Genomic DNA, 16,434 nt, shown 5'->3' on the forward strand with positions numbered 1-16,434 from the left:
ACCAGCAGAGGCAGCACTGGTTTGGAGGAGTAAGTAATCACTTACTTTGAATCACATGTCCACAGAAATTATAGTGCTTATAGATTCAGGTGATGGGGCACTGAAGAGTTCGGTGAAGTTCTGTGTGTTGTATTAGTACATACAGTAGGAAGGGACTGTAGAAATGGTGGCGCACAGAGATGGTATTGGACTGTAGGACGGACTGTTGCAGGGCTCTCTATCAGGAAATTTCAGTAGAAGCTGTGGTACTGGCATGTTTTATGAATGTAATGCTATTATTGTGGCTAAGGACTTATTTGAAAGGGTGGGGAAGGGGCTAACCGTATCGTGAAAGTAGATGACTTAAAATTCATGGCTGCACTTTCCATTAACAGGTAATATCAATTATAGAGATTATACATTCAGCTAAAATCAAGTCATTATGGTGTGACTGCAAAGTCTGTTGAGTTGCTAGCATGTGTTTTATGATATTTATACTTTGTGGCAGTGGAGCTGAAGATGATATTTTAGTTGAGTCAGAAAACAGACTAGATTCAGTCAACTGAAGCAGAGGTAGCTATGGCAAATAATGCAAATTCAATTGAGGAGCAGAGAGTAGTGTCTAGAGATCCTGTTAAACTGATGGTGACTATAGGTTTATTTGAAATGGGAGCAAGTCAGATCTGACTAAGTTTTTAGATGTTTTATGTAGTTGTACCTTCAGCAGTGGTGGGAGGGATTGCCAATATAGATTAGAAAGAGCTGAACTGGTACTGCAATCTAACAGAATATTCAGCAAGAGCGAGAGCAGTCACAGATTCAGTTACTAAGACCCTGGTAGAAATGACTGTGGGTGCAACAGAAATGGTAACAGCAAGTGTGGTAATGCAATCAGCTGAAAGACGATGCTTGGAACTCCGGGGGTAGGTTCAGATGAATAAAAGGTGCTCATAGTTGTGTTGGTGGTATAAGATGAAGTGGTGACTGCTGTTGTGGTTAAAGCTTCAGTAAGAGCAATACTGGTGGCCACTGGGGTTCTAGCCTCAGTGGCAGTACTGGCAGTCATTGTGGCAGTAGGTTCAGTGACAGTAGTGGCTCTTGCGGTGGTGTGTTCAGCGGAAGCAGCAATACTGGCTGTGGTGGTTGCAGCCTCCATGGTAGTACTACTCATCATCGTAGTAGCGGTTCAGTTGGAAGTGGTGGCAATTCCAGTGGCTGTAGGTTCAGGAGACTGGTATAAATTGTAATGGTGACTGTATTGGTTGTAGGTTCATTGGAACCTGTTGTAATTGCACCAGTGGTCATGTTGGCAGGTGCCACAGTAGTTGGTTAAGATGAAATGGTGGCTGCTATGGTTGTTCTAGGTTCAGGAGAAGTAGCAGTGGTGGCTGTGGTGGCTGCAGCTTCAGTGGTAGTACTGGCAGTTGCTGTGTTAGTTAAGATGAAGTGGTAGTTCTGGTGGTTATAGGTCTCATAGAAGCACTAGTGGTGGCCATGGTTATTGTAGGTTCAGGAGAGATTGTTCTGGTGGCTATGGTGGTTGTAGCCTCAATGGTAGCACTAGCAGTAGTTCTGGTTGTCTGTTCATATGCTGTGGTGGTAGCTGCTATGGGAGTTCCAAGTTCAGGAGAGACAATGTTTGTGTCTGTGGTGGTTGCTGGTTCATCAGAAGTCATAATGATGGCCGTGGTGGTTACGGTTCAGTAGAAGTTTAAGTGGTGGCCATGATGGTTATAGCCTCAGCAGCAGTAGTGCTGGCAGCAGTTGTGGTAGGATGTTCAGATGATGTAATGACTGAAGTGGTGGTTGTAGATTTGGTAGAGGTAGTATTGGTGGCTATGGAAGTTGTAGGGTCATTAGAAGCGTAGTGGTGGCGTGGCAGTTGTATGTTCGGTGGAAGTTAGAGTGGTACATGTAGTGGTGTTTGGTTCAAAGAGGTTATACTGGTGTCTGCAGTGGTTGTAGCCTCAGTGGTAGTGCTGGCAGTTACTGCAGTAATAATCTATTCAGATGCTACGGTGGCTACTGCTATGGTGGTAAGCTTGGTAGAACCAATAGTGGCAGCTATGGTGGATGTAGGTTCATTAGAGGTTGTACTGGTGGCCATGTTGATTTCAGGCTCAGTAGAAGTTATAGTGGCCCTGGTGGTTGTGGTCTCTGTAGTAGACAAAGTTGTGGCTACAGTGGTTGTAGGTTTATTAGAGGTTGTAGTGGTGGCTCTGGTGATTGTAAGTTCGGCAGAAGTTATAGTAGTGGCCATGGTGGTAGTAGGTTCACAGGAAGTTGTAGTGGTGACTGTGGTATTGTACATTCAGCAGTCAGGTGGTTGTAGATACAGATAAGTTGTGGTAGTCATGGTGCTTGTAGTTTCAGTAGAAGGGGTAGTAGTGTCTGTGGCAGTTGCAGCCTCAGTGGCAGTGCTGGCAGGTAGTGCAGTGGTCAGTTTGATGCCGACGTGGCTGCTGGGGTAGCTGTAGGTTCCGTAGAGACAACAGTGGTGGCTGTAGTGGTGGCAGCTTTGGTAGCAGTTGTAGTCATGGCTGTGGTGGTTATAGGTTCAGTAGAGGTTGTAGTGGTGGTTGTGGTGGTTGTAGGTACAGTAGAAGTTGTGGTGGTCATGGTGCAGTGCTCAGTTCAGATGCCGAGGTGGCTGCCAGGGTAGCTGTAGGCTCCGTAGAGACAACAGTGGTGGCCGTAGTGGTGGCAGGTTTGGTAGCAGTTGTAGTCATGGCTGTGGTGGTTATAGGTTCAGTAGAGGTTGTAGTGGTGGTTGTGGTGGTTGTAGGTACAGTAGAAGTTGTGGTGGTCATGGTGCTTGTAGTTTCAGTAGAAGGGGTAGTAGTGTCTGTGGCAGTTGCAGCCTCAGTGGCAGTGCTGGCAGGTATTGCAGTGCTCAGTTCAGATGCCGAGGTGGCTGCCAGGGTAGCTGTAGGCTCCGTAGAGACAACAGTGGTGGCCGTAGTGGTGGCAGGTTTGGTAGCAGTTGTAGTCATGGCTGTGGTGGTTATAGGTTCAGTAGAGGTTGTAGTGGTGGTTGTGGTGGCTGTAGATACAGTAGAAGTTGTGGTGGTCATGGTGTTTGTAATTTCAGTAGAAGGGGTAGTAGTGTCTGTGGCAGTTGTAGCCTCAGTGGCAGTGCTGGCAGGTATTGCAGTGCTCAGTTCAGATGCCGAGGTGGCTGCCGGGGTAGCTGTAGGTTCCGTAGAGACAACAGTGGTGGCCGTAGTGGTGGTAGGTTTGGTAGCAGTTGTAGTCATGGCTGTGGTGGTTATAGGTTCAGTAGAGGTTGTAGTGGTGGTTGTGGTGGTTGTAGGTACAGTAGAAGTTGTGGTGGTCATGGTGCTTGTAGTTTCAGTAGAAGGGGTAGTAGTGTCTGTGGCAGTTGTAGCCTCAGTGGCAGTGCTGGCAGGTATTGCAGTGCTCAGTTCAGATGCTGACGTGGCTGCCGGGGTAGCTGTAGGTTCCATAGAGACTACAGTGGTGGCAGGTTTGGTAGTAGTTGTAGTCATGGCTGTGGTGGTTATAGGTTCAGTAGAGGTTGTAGTGGTGGTTGTGGTGGTTGTAGGTACAGTAGAAGTTGTGGTGGTCATGGTGCTTGTAGTTTCAGTAGAAGGGGTAGTAGTGTCTGTGGCAGTTGTAGCCTCAGTGGCAGTGCTGGCAGGTAGTGCAGTGGTCAGTTCAAATGCCGAGGTGGCTGCCGGGGTAGCTGTAGGTTCCGTAGAGACAACAGTGGTGGCCGTAGTGGTGGTAGGTTTGGTAGCAGTTGTAGTCATGGCTGTGGTGGTTATAGGTTCAGTAGAGGTTGTAGTGGTGGTTGTGGTGGCTGTAGATACAGTAGAAGTTGTGGTGGTCATGGTGTTTGTAATTTCAGTAGAAGGGGTAGTAGTGTCTGTGGCAGTTGTAGCCTCAGTGGCAGTGCTGGCAGGTATCGCAGTGCTCAGTTCAGATGCTGACGTGGCTGCCGGGGTGGCTGTAGGTTCCGTAGAGACAACAGTGGTGGCCGTAGTGGTGGCAGGTTTGGTAGCAGTTGTAGTCATGGCTGTGGTGGTTATAGGTTCAGTAGAGGTTGTAGTGGTGGTTGTGGTGGCTGTAGATACAGTAGAAGTTGTGGTGGTCATGGTGTTTGTAATTTCAGTAGAAGGGGTAGTAGTGTCTGTGGCAGTTGTAGCCTCAGTGGCAGTGCTGGCAGGTATTGCAGTGGTCAGTTCAAATGCCGAGGTGGCTGCCGGGGTAGCTGTACGTTCCATAGAGACAACAGTGGTGGCCGTAGTGGTGGTAGGTTTGGTAGCAGTTGTAGTCATGGCTGTGGTGGTTATAGGTTCAGTAGAGGTTGTAGTGGTGGTTGTGGTGGTTGTAGGTACAGTAGAAGTTGTGGTGGTCATGGTGCTTGTAGTTTCAGTAGAAGGGGTAGTAGTGTCTGTGGCAGTTGTAGCCTCAGTGGCAGTGCTGGCAGGTATTGCAGTGCTCAGTTCAGATGCTGACGTGGCTGCCGGGGTAGCTGTAGGTTCCATAGAGACTACAGTGGTGGCAGGTTTGGTAGTAGTTGTAGTCATGGCTGTGGTGGTTATAGGTTCAGTAGAGGTTGTAGTGGTGGTTGTGGTGGTTGTAGGTACAGTAGAAGTTGTGGCGGTCATGGTGCTTGTAGTTTCAGTAGAAGGGGTAGTAGTGTCTGTGGCAGTTGCAGCCTCAGTGGCAGTGCTGGCAGGTATTGCAGTGCTCAGTTCAGATGCCGAGGTGGCTGCCGGGGTAGCTGTAGGTTCCGTAGAGACAACAGTGGTGGCCGTAGTGGTGGTAGGTTTGGTAGCAGTTGTAGTCATGGCTGTGGTGGTTATAGGTTCAGTAGAGGTTGTAGTGGTGGTTGTGGTGGTTGTAGGTACAGTAGAAGTTGTGGTGGTCATGGTGCTCGTAGTTTCAGTAGAAGGGGTAGTAGTGTCTGTGGCAGTTGTAGCCTCAGTGGCAGTGCTGGCAGGTATTGCAGTGCTCAGTTCAGATGCCGAGGTGGCTGCCGGGGTAGCTGTAGGTTCTGTAGAGACAACAGTGGTGGCCTTAGTGGTGGTAGGTTTGGTAGCAGTTGTAGTCATGTCTGTGGTGGTTGTAGGTTGAGTAGAGCTCACAGTGGTATCTTTGGTGCTTGTAGCCTCATTGGTAGCACTGGAAGTTATTGTGGTAGTCAGTTCAGATGAAGTGGTGGCTGTAGTGGTTGTTGTCAGTTCAGTTGAGGTGGTATTGGAGGCCGTGGAGATTGTATGTTCAGCAGAGTTTGGAGTGGTGGCCATGGTGACTATGGATTTGATAGAGGTGATAGTGGTGGCCCTGGGTGTTGCAAGTTTGGAAGACACTGCAGTGGTATCTGTGGTGGTTGCAGACTCAGGGGTCATGCCAGCAATTGCTGTGAGAGTTGGTACTGATGATGTGATGGCAGCTGTGGTAGATATAGGTTCAGTCGTGGTGGCTGTGGTGGTTGTAGGTTTAGTAGAAGTTGTGCTGGCTGCGGTAGTTGTAGTTTCAGTAAAAGTTTTAGAGGTAGCCTTGGAGATTGTAGGCTCTGCAGAAGTTAAGGTGGTGGCCATGGTAGTTGTAGGATTGGTAGATTTTGTAATGGCAGCTGCAGTTGTACTAACCTCAGTGTTAGTGCTGGAAGTTTTTGTGTTAGTGAGTTCAGATGATATGGTGGCTGCTGTGGTAGCTGTTGACTTAATAGAGAAAGTACTGGTGGCTATGATGGTTGTGGGTTCTGTAGAGGCAACAATGGTGCCCATGGTAGTTGTAGCTTCAGTGGCTGTGCTGGCAATCTTTGCGGTAGGGAGTTCAAGTGAATTGGTGACTGTAGCTGTGGTTGTAGGTTCAGTAGAAGCAGTACTAGAGGCTCTTGTGGTTTTCCCCTTAGTGGAATTGCTGGGAGTCACTGTGGTATTTGGTTTCGTTGAAGTGTTTGCTCCTGCCATTGTTTTATGTTCAGTAGAAGTGGTAGAAGTTGTCGTGATAGCACTAGTTGGTTCTATTGAAGTGCTAGCAGTGGTCATAGTGATGGTAGTTGAATCAGATGTTGTGGTTGAATCCATTACAGTAATAGGTACTATAGTTTCAGAACTAGTAGATGAGCTCGTCCCATCATTTTGAGGGAGCTGAATAATGGATGCATTATTATTTTTCCTATTATACACTAGACATTCTATGAGTACTCCAATGGTTGTTGTTAGTGCACAGGCTAAGAGACAAGCCAGGAAGATTCTCCAAAGAGACCAGTCACTGAAGAAACTCCATGTTACCTGGAAAGGACTTACATAAGATTACTACAAATGAAACCAAATGTTTCAAACAAAACTAATGCCTTCAATAATTCTTTTTATATATAAATAACTTCATTTAAAGGATATATAAACATAAGAAACTGTCTTAATACTATCAGTAAGAAATAGTGACTTAAATTTCAGTTTTTATTTAGGATAGACTTTGCCCTTATACTGTATTTAATATAGGAACGAAGAAACAAACCTTTCCTGCTTTCTTTTCATATGGCTGCATTTCAAACTAAGAAAAATATTAAATGTCTTCTTGGAAATTCCTTATTCTTTCCACTGTCAAAAAAACTGTCTATACATATGTGGATGCCTGCTGTAGACTGATTTCAGGGACTCCAAAGATCTGATTAAATTTTCTTCCACTTTGGGTCTTTCATAAATTTGTCTGCATTGGAGGCTTCTACTTTAACAGCATTAATTAAAGCCTTATCAAATTTTCTGGCTAACTTTTCATACCAGTTAGTATTTAGCAGCATGAAATTCAGGGCTAAAAATATTTACAAAATCCATTTTCTGCTACCACCAGCTATTTTCACTTGATAAGATGTTTCTGTGATCCTAGTCTTTCATCTATAAAAATTTATATAATAAAATAAGAAAGAATAAGGAATTAGTATCAGTAAATTTACTTTTGTAAATTCTGAAGTATCATGCATACATGATTTATTATTGTAGAGGAAATACTGCACTGTATTAAACATGTAAGTCTTGAGATCAGAGAGCCTTGAATTTAAATCCCACACCTCTAATATCCTGAGCAAGCTTCTTAATTTGTCTAATTATCAGCTTGACTTATATCAAAATGGATGATAATAATATCTACTTCAATGTGTTGTTGAGAAAATTTGAATAAGAAATATCCTCTATAATAAAAATATCCTCAAAATATCTTTTGCAGAAGGCAGTACACTGTAGTAATTACAAGCATAGGTACTGAAGTCTAACAGATTCAGGTTTAAATTTTAACTCTACCTTTCACTGGATAGATGGTGGCATTTGGAAATTAGCATTATGCAAAGCCTTGATGCTCTCACATGGATAACATCATCTATTTCATAGGGTTGATCTAAATGGTAAATAATGAAACTGTATGGGTAACATTTTCCTAGCACTTACTAAGTATTCAAAGAAGCATTTGGTTTCTCTAGTTAGCTCATTATTATCCCTATTCTCTTGACTGAAAAAAAATCACTAAACGAAACACAGATTAGAAGTCTTTACAACATGCAGAGTAGCTCTTAAATGTCCCAATATATGAGACTCTGTTTCAGACAATAAACCCCAGTTTGGGTGTTATAAGTGATGCTCACAGGCAATCAGGAGCAGTGCAAAGGCTCTGAGTACCAAGGCTGAGGGAATTCAGAGCACCAAATAAGAGAGCGCAAAGATAAATGGTATCTCTTGCCTCATGTTCTATAGGCCTTAGAAAGAAGTCAAAGGTGAAGGAGAGGAAGACCTGTACTCATTTCTTAGACTGAAAAAGCAATTACCATTATTTTTTGTTTAAACCTTTAAAAAGGGGAATAGAATTAATAGAAACTAATCTAAAACAGACTTCAGACCTGTGTTCCAGCAGTTATTACTGCCACTAACTAGGTATGTTACAAACATTAAAAACTTCCTGGACCACCGTGTTGCCCATCGGTAAGTAAGTAAATGTATCTAAAGTAACTTTCAGCTTCTGGAATCATCAGAGACACATTCTCTAAATAATTCTTATATATAAAAAGCATTCTTCCACAATGTCTTTTGACATAAGGAGTTTATCTTCTCATAATTTACCACAGTTTCTTCAAACTGTCTCTAGAGTAGGATTAATCTAATTAATTAATTAATTGATCAGGGTATAGTCCAGAGTGAGAAGCACTGAACCAAACTGACAAGCATCATCAACAATCATCAAAACTAAGTTTTGCCTTGTGAGAAAAGATCAGACTTCAATGTGAAAAAAAGAATAGCAAACAGAATCAGGAATATAGGAAATCCGCTTTGGGAACCAAACCAGAAGTGGTGCTAACTGGTTTCTGAGTCAAGGTTGAAAACACATGAGGTCAACACCAGAAGGCTAAGAGAAGGCCCAGAGTTAGGCTCAGAGGCAGGAAGGGAAGGAGAGTGAGACCCACAGACTAGGTCCTCAGAGCCTTAACACATGACTTCATCTTCCACGGAGCAAGGGTTAAAATGTCTCACTGTCAGTGCAGTTGTTGACATCATCTACTCAGCCTTCCAAATAAGGGAGCCCAAAACTTTGCTTTATTTCCTTCCTTTGAGTCTCATAAACTCTATGTATGTTCTTTTATTCCATCAAAATCATTAGCTCTTTAAATGAAGACCTCCATAAATCCATCTCTTTTGCATTCCCTCTCAGTGACTTTACATGTTCAAAAAATGTTGTAGATTTCCAGAAGAATGGTGATAATGTTAATGACTGGATGCTTTTCCTCCAAAATATTATCAGATCAAGAGTATTTCCATGTTGATTACATCATAACCTGGAGAAAGAGTGTTGCCCCAAACATTACCTGACAATGTTGGAATTCTCTGTTTGGAGATTCTGAGTGTCCAAGGGTCCCTGTATTAGTGCAGACACCAGTTAAATCAGTACCAACATCACCAGTTACATCAGCTGATGTTGAAAACTGACATGACGAACTGTGAGCTTCATGGTTTCTTGGGTTGAATGACTGTGCATAGAAAAGAATGGAGAAAAAAAAGAAGCTACTGTATTTGATGTCTAAGGCAAAATACTCTGACAAATATAAATCAGACTGTTGAATATTATGACATATTTGACCAAATAAGATCATTTGAAACCTGATTAAAGAACAAAAGAATATATTCATTATACTATTCTCAAAACATGGAAATCTAGTTATGTCATCCTAAGTTATATTTAATTATTTTATAAAATTATTGAAGCAAAATCCAGGAACAGACATTATCTTTTATCCTCGTCATATTTAATACATTTGTTAAATATCATTACATTGCAAGTTAGTATAGAAAGATCATATTTTTTAAAGTCCCACTATTAAAATTCTAGAGATCTTAAGGCTTCTTTTTTTTTAAATTGTGTTATGTTAGAAGATGTGGTCCATATACACAATGGAATATTACTCAGCCATCAGAAAAGATGAATACCCAACTTTTGCATCAACATGGATGGGACCTGGGACTGGAGGAATTATGCTGAGTGAAATAAGCTGAGCCGAGAAAGTAAATTGTCATACAGTTTCACTTATTTGTGGAACATAAGGAATAGCATGGAGGACATTAGGAGAAGGAGGGGAAAAATGAAGGGGGACAAATTGGAGTGGTGATAGAGACGTTAAGGCTTATCAAAACAACTCTTTTGAGAAAGCCAGTATCTAGAGAGGTGAAATGAGATTCTGGATTTAGTAAATTGCAAAAAGTCACTTCTTCCACTGCAATTAAACAACAAAACAAAACAAAGGGAGAGCTTTGAAAAAATTGAAATTAGATTATCTAAAATTTAAAAATAGATTAAAAATCAAATAAAATTTTTAAAAGAAAGGAGCTTTTCCAAAGTGGTCTAACATCATAGACCTTCTTCTTGTCTGGGGCATTTGTGGATTCTGAGTATGAGCCTGAGATTCTGACTACCAAAAGAGGTTAACATAACTTTTGGTATTCATGTGAGGCTGACATGACATATTTGAAAATAAAGGAGTCTCAAAGCAATGTTTTAATGTTCTTTTTAATGTTCTGGGATAGCTCCAGAGGCTAAGGGCCTGGGACAGAAAGGCAGAATAAAGTCTGTAGCAGTATCATAGTGAACAGAAGAGAAAATCATTCTAGAAGGAGACTTAACTACAAACACAAGACTGGTTTCCCCCCTTAGGACAGTTGTCAGATATTGAGGCTTTCTGGCATAGAAACCTAAAGGACTGACCATGAATCCTTTGAAGGTCAGTCTCTGAAAAATGTAGGTACAAATATTCTCTAAGCAAAATAGTAGTAAATTAAATTCAAAAATATATAAAAATGTAAAAATTTCATGGCCACTTATGATAAAATTTCTCAGCAAACTAATAATAGATGGATCATCCATAATCTGATAAAGAATAGCTCCATGAAACTTAAAGCTAATGTTATAATTAATGATTAAATATTTCACGCTTTCCCCCTTAATTTGGGGAAAAATGCATGATACTCACTTTTATCACTTCCATTCAATATTACACTGGAGGTCTTAGTGCAGTGTTGTTAAGAAAACAACATGTTTTAAAATTTGAAAAAAAGGATAATGATATAACCGAGTTTATAGAAAATCTGAAAGAATCTACAAAGAAATATAATGAATTAATGAGGTCACTGGATACAAGGTAAGAATACAAAAGTCAATTGGATTTCTATAAAATAGCAAGAAAACATTTGAAATTGAACTTAATATGCCATTTAAAACAACACAAAAAGCATCTAAAAATAAATCTAAACATAAAAGTACTTAATCTGTACATTAAAACCTCAAATCATTGTTAATAAAAATTAAAGAAGACCAGTATAAAAGAAAAAGCAAGCCATGTTCATGGATTTGAAGAATTTAGGTATTATGATATAAATTTTCACAAATTAAATGCCAATTCAATGATCTCCCAGTCAAAACTGCCTAAGTATTTTAATAGAGATCAACAAGCTAATTCTAAAAATTTCTATAGAAATGCAAAGGATCTTGAATAGCAAAGATAACTTGAAGAGCAATGTTTAAGTACTACCAAATTTCAAGATTTATTATAAAGCTAGGGTAATCAAGACAGTGTAGTAGTGGTACCAGACAAATAGAACAACGGAACAGATAAGAGTCCCGACAGACCTACACATACATAGTCTTTTGATTTACAAAAAAGCTTCATGTTCAGTACAGACAAGATGACCTTTACATCTGTACAGCAAAAAATCTCCGTATTGAAAAACAATGTTTAACCCTACTTCTTGCCACATATAAAAATGAATTTTAAATGGATCATAAACCTAAGTGTACAACTGAAATGATCAAACTTCCAGATAAAAACATAGGACCTTTTTAACTGAGTTTCTTGACACTACAAAGACACAATTAAAGACTCACAAGGCTAGAAGGTCCCTGAAGAACATCTTCAGGGGAAGGCAGTGCTGATCTAGAATCAAGAAAACAATTTCTCTGCCTTGTAATTTCCTTGTTAGGGCATAGGGACAAAAATATTTTTCCTCAAGAAAATGTAATTTTCGGGGCGCCTGGGTGACTCAGTGGGTTAAAGCTTCTGCCTTCAGCTCAGGTCTGGGATCGAGCCCCGAGTCGGGCTCTCTGCTTGGCAGGGAGGCTGCTTCTCCCTCTCTCTCTGCCTGCCTCTCTGCCTACTTGTGACCTCTCTCTCTCTCTCTCTCTCTGTTAAATAAATAAAATATATCTTTAAAAAAAAAAAAAGAAAATGTAATTTTCCATTCAAATCTGTACTGATCTCAGCACATTTCCATGGCTGTTCCCAATATCAAGGTCTTTAATCAGGCATGCAGTTACATAAAAGACAACCATAAATGCACAGCACTGAAATGTTTCTTCTAAAAATATAAACAATAGTCAAATAATATAATATATGATTAAATTCTAAATATTTCATCTGAATACAATTCTTTACCAAAAACAGAAATTCATATAAAGTTAAAGAGGCCAATAGTTTGCTGCCCAGGCCTAGACTTCACTCACAGGATTACCTTCTCACCTCCAAAGATATGTAGAAATCTGGGGACCTCGTTGGCTCAGTGGTTAAGCTTTTGCCTTCTGCTCCAGGTTAAGATCCCAGGTTACTGGGATAGAGCCCCAGTTCCACATTAGGCTCCCTGCATAACCAGGAATCTCCCTCTCCCTCTGATCCTCCCACCCCTGCCCAGGCATGTGCACCCTATCTCAAATAAATAAATGAAGTATTAAAAAAAAGATATGTAGGGGCGCCCAGGTGGCTCAGGGGTTAAAGCCTCTGCCTTCGGTTCCAGTCATAATCCCAGGGTCCTGGGATCGAGCCCCGCGTTGGGCTCTCTGCTCGGCAGGGAGCCTTGCTTCTTTCCCGCTCTCTCTGCCTGCCTCTCTGCCTACTTGTGATCTGTCAAATAAATAAATAAAATCTTTTAAAAAAAAAAAAAAGATATGTAGATGTAGAAATCTTTGAGCTATGGCAAATCTACACATTACACTAAAAATCTAGGCAGTTAGCACATAATCTATACATACATTTTCAAAAACATAAGTTGTTGGATGCCTGGGTGGCTCAGTTGGTTAAGTGACTACCTTCGATTCAGGTCATGATCCCGGAGTCCCAGGACTGAGTCCCTCACCAGGCTCCCAGCTCCACGGGGAGTCTACTTCTCCCTCTGACCTTCCTCCCCTCTCATGCTCTCTCTCACTCTCTCTCAAATGGATAAATAAAATCTTTAAAAAAAAAAAAAAGAAACATAACTTGTTAAATGCTATCAAATTTAAATTTATTGGCTTGTGCTTGAATTATGATAACTGTAGAGAATTATTTGAACAGGATATTAAATTTTACCCCCCAAATTGCTAATATCTTAGATTAATGAATACTAAACTAAATTTCTCAATTATGTATATATTGATATGTAGAAAAAATACAAGTTTTCTAATTGTCTAAGTAGTAAAAAGAATAGCTAAAAATTGGCTTTCATGTAAAACTTTTAGGAATCCCTTTTTAGGAAGAACCATGTTATAATAAAGAAATATTAGGATTGTACAAATATTGGAAAACAAAACTCTGAGCCACCTGAAATATCACAGTGGTACCACAATACTCACCAGCTGGTTTTCAGAATGTCCGATATTCACTATGTATTTCCCATGTTTTCTCTCCATTTTTGAACTGTCAGTATCACAAGCTACCAGAAACATTTTTCAGCCTGTCCATTGCCCTTTATAACTGCAATCATGAGAAATAATTAAGTTGATTAATATTAAATCTACTATGAGACATAAGTACCAGTGTGGATTAGACTAAATAATAAATCATTATTCTTTATGTGGGATCCACCTTAAAGGAAGAAGTGGGGCATTAAGCAATTAAGGGTGCAAGAAAATCAAGCCACCTCTACGATTACGTTCTCAATAATACTCCCCAGAGAGCCCACCTAGCCGAAATGCAACCATATCACCCTTCCTTCTCTCACCTATCGCATCTTCCACAGAACTTTCCCTTCTGATTTTATGAACGGCCCAAGTCAGAACTCTGAAATAAGTGAAGGGATTGCTCCTTTACTTAGAAGACATGAACAGCTTTCCTCCATTATTGGCAACAACCACTGCTCCTCAAGTCTTTGACCTTCTTGGGTTCCTTCCGGCTCAAAAGTTTTTCTAATCTGTTCTCTGCTTCTGGGGGAAAAAAAATTAATCTAACTTGGTTTATACTTCCTTAAACCCTCATCGAATACAGAGAGTCAATCTGATGAACAAATCTCTGGAAGTATTTCCATGAGGGTCCCTTTCTTCCCTTCTGTGGGAACTAGTTGGCATACTTAGCCAGAAGATTACTTCTGATTCTGGTTGCAGTTTAGTAACATGATACACGGGCTGGTGGGGCTCTTCAAACTTCTTCAAATTATATTCAAATGCAAAAGAATTTTCTCTTATTTGTAGAAGTAGCTTTGACAAGATCTAAAACACAATTGGGAAGAGATAAATAACATTTTTAAAGATATTTAATTATTTCAGAGACAGAGAGAGTGCACACGCGCGTAAGTGCAAGTGGGGAGAGGGGCAGAGAAGAAGCACAAGTGGGGAGAGGGGCAGAAAAGCAGCAGACTCCCCCTTGAATCTGGGGGAGCCCAATGCAGGACATGATCCCAGCACCCTGGGACCATGACCTGAGCTGAAGGGAGATAATGAACAGAGCCACCCAGAAGCCCTGAGATAAATAATGTCTAATGACAAAAGAAAAGTTATCAATTGGCTCCCAACACATATATCCAGGGACTCCCAAATAAAAAAGATGTTTGCAAAGAATACTGCTTAAATAACCTAAAATATCTGAAAAATATCTCTTCAGTAGTAATCCATCCATAGAGAATTTCTTGTAAACAAAGCAAGAAAGCACTTTGTTGTTGTTGTTGAAAATGTCTCATGTGGCACTTTTTAATCTAGCCAGATTACCTGTCAGTTGTCAAAGGTAAGAATTACCGAATAATAGAACTACAAGAGGTCAAGAGATCTTGTAGTTCAGTCTTGTCATTTTAAAGTTCAGCCTTGGAAATGTGTGTCTAGACAGGGAAAATGATGAAACTAGTTGTATGGTGGAACCTGGCTTCCTTTCAATCCAATACCCTTTCCATAACTAGTTTGCAAACAGTGACTTCATAAGAAGATGGACAGTCTAGTAGGAAATCAAACAAATATCCTTTTGAAAACAAGTAAAACAAAGATTTCAAAGACCTGGAGTTCGAAAGGATGCTAGATGGGATGCCTGTTATAAACCCAGAACCATCTGAGCCTTACTAAACCAGACCTTTAGGGGCAGGATCTGGAAGTCTGGTTTTTTGGCCAAATGTCAAGTAATCCTTATCAGACAATGTTTGAGAAATATTTTACAAAACAATGATTCCAAGGGTGATTATGTAGTCTCTTCATATCTTTAGGAAGAAAACTGTGTGTGAAAAAAACCCTCAATTTTCACAAGTTAAAAAAGGGATAAGTTTTTAAATTGCTTATTCATTCAACAAACACTATTGAGTCCCTACTATATCCAAGCATTGTGTAAGGTGCTGAGTGTTCAATGGTGAATGAAAGAGTCAAAATTCTTGACCTCCTGGATTATAGTAAAACATATATTATATATTAAAACACTTTCTAAAAGTCATTCCTAAAGTTCTCTTATAAAGGTGTTCTTTAGCTAAAAGTTTCCATTAGAATCCACAAAAGCAAAATAAAACAGCTCTGTGGTCTACAGAATATAAAAGGTGTGAAAAATCTAAGGAGGAGGAGAAGAAAGTGCTTCACCCTTACATGCTGAAACTAAGCCAATGAAACAATGGCTTCTGGCTCTGTCTAAGCAGCGTGATCATATAATTTATCTCTCCGAACCAAAATACTTTTGAGAACAGAAGGAAACAGTATTAATAATTCAATTTAACAGAGACAATACTATCCCATACATACTAGGACATGTGGTCACTTAGCTGTAAGGAACCCATGTGAATTAGAAAATTCACTAGTACTGGGGCTCCTGGGTGGCTCAGTCAGTTAAGCATCCAATTCTTGGTTTCTGCTCAGGTCATGATCTCAGGGTGTGTGAGATCAAGCCCTGTGTTGGGAAACACACTCAGTGAGGAGTCCACATGTCCCTCTTCCTCTGCCCCTCCCCCTGCTCTGTCTGTCTCTCTCAAATAAATAAATAATTTTTTTTTTTAAAAAGGAAGATTCACTAGTACTACTCATGACCACTGGACAAGCGATAAGCCAATGAATTTTAAAAATCAGTATCTCAAGTGAACACATATTTCAGTTGAATAAAACACATGTTTTACTTGAGCTTTTAAAAAAGCTGGTATCACATTGTGGTACTAAGATATACATATTGAGACTGTGCACTGGAGTTTCAAAACCACTGAGCAGATAAAATTCCACATTGTATGTCATGAAGTCTCTGCCAAAACAGTATAAAAGTTCTACCCTCTCATTAAGTAACTCTTACAAAAGCCAAAGAATGAACAATGAACTACTGTGTCCTAAATTCTCAGTATAAAATTCAAACTTTCTCTATTTCTAAAGAACACATTTTATCCTTTTATTATATCACAGACCAACTGCCAGAGCAGAGTGCACCTGGATGATGAAAATGTGCAAATACAGGTAACTCGTATCGGTATGTGGAGCATCTCCTCCTAAAGCTCTCTGAGATCTGCAGGATTTAAAGTCAAAAGGGCTTGGAGGTCTATCTATATGAACTGGGAGTGGTTGACAGTCCTTTAACAACTGTTAAATTTTTTTAGCCAAAAGAATGCAGAACCTGTTACTAGGTCATCTATTATAAAATGAACCAGACTGGAGTCTTAAAGATTACAATAAAATTAATTTACTGATCAATTTACCCACTTCAGGTCATTATTATAGTTTATCCTATCGTGCTGAGTGATCAAAATGATAACCAAACAGGTA

General features: G+C 40.3%; 2 protein-coding genes across 2 annotated transcripts in view; both read right to left on the reverse strand.

Moving 5' to 3' along the window:
• Window positions 1–2,594: 2,594 nt before the first annotated feature.
• LOC116571466 (mucin-2-like) lies at window positions 2,595–13,169 on the reverse strand. Its single transcript, XM_032309446.1, has 3 exons — window positions 13,087–13,169; window positions 8,804–8,965; window positions 2,595–6,248 (listed from the first exon to the last, which is right to left on the reverse strand). The coding sequence occupies exons 1-3, from the start codon at window positions 13,141–13,143 to the stop codon at window positions 2,595–2,597; spliced, it is 3,873 nt and encodes a 1,290-aa protein (XP_032165337.1). The 5' UTR covers window positions 13,144–13,169.
• The window catches only part of LOC116571467 (40S ribosomal protein S19-like), a 70,238-nt gene continuing 66,896 nt past the window's right edge, over window positions 13,093–16,434 (reverse strand). Inside the window, exon 2 of the mRNA XM_032309447.1 lies at window positions 13,093–13,207. Coding sequence (XP_032165338.1) covers window positions 13,202–13,207 — 6 coding nt within the window. The 3' untranslated portion in view covers window positions 13,093–13,201. The remainder of the gene's footprint in view (window positions 13,208–16,434) is intronic.

Source organism: Mustela erminea, chromosome 13 (assembly GCF_009829155.1).
Source record: "Mustela erminea isolate mMusErm1 chromosome 13, mMusErm1.Pri, whole genome shotgun sequence".
Classification (NCBI taxonomy): domain Eukaryota; kingdom Metazoa; phylum Chordata; class Mammalia; order Carnivora; family Mustelidae; genus Mustela; species Mustela erminea.

Bases quoted from the DNA above. Each gene is read 5' to 3' on its own strand.
- LOC116571466 (XM_032309446.1), bottom strand. From the start codon at position 13,143: ATGGAGAGAAAACATGGGAAATACATAGTGAATATCGGACATTCTGAA. The intron at 8,966-13,086 runs GTGAGTATTGTG...TTCTATGCACAG, and splicing joins GACATTCTGAAAACCAGCTG to TCATTCAACCCAAGAAACCA. The intron at 6,249-8,803 runs GTAATGTTTGGG...AGTCCTTTCCAG, and splicing joins GAGAATTCCAACATTGTCAG to GTAACATGGAGTTTCTTCAG.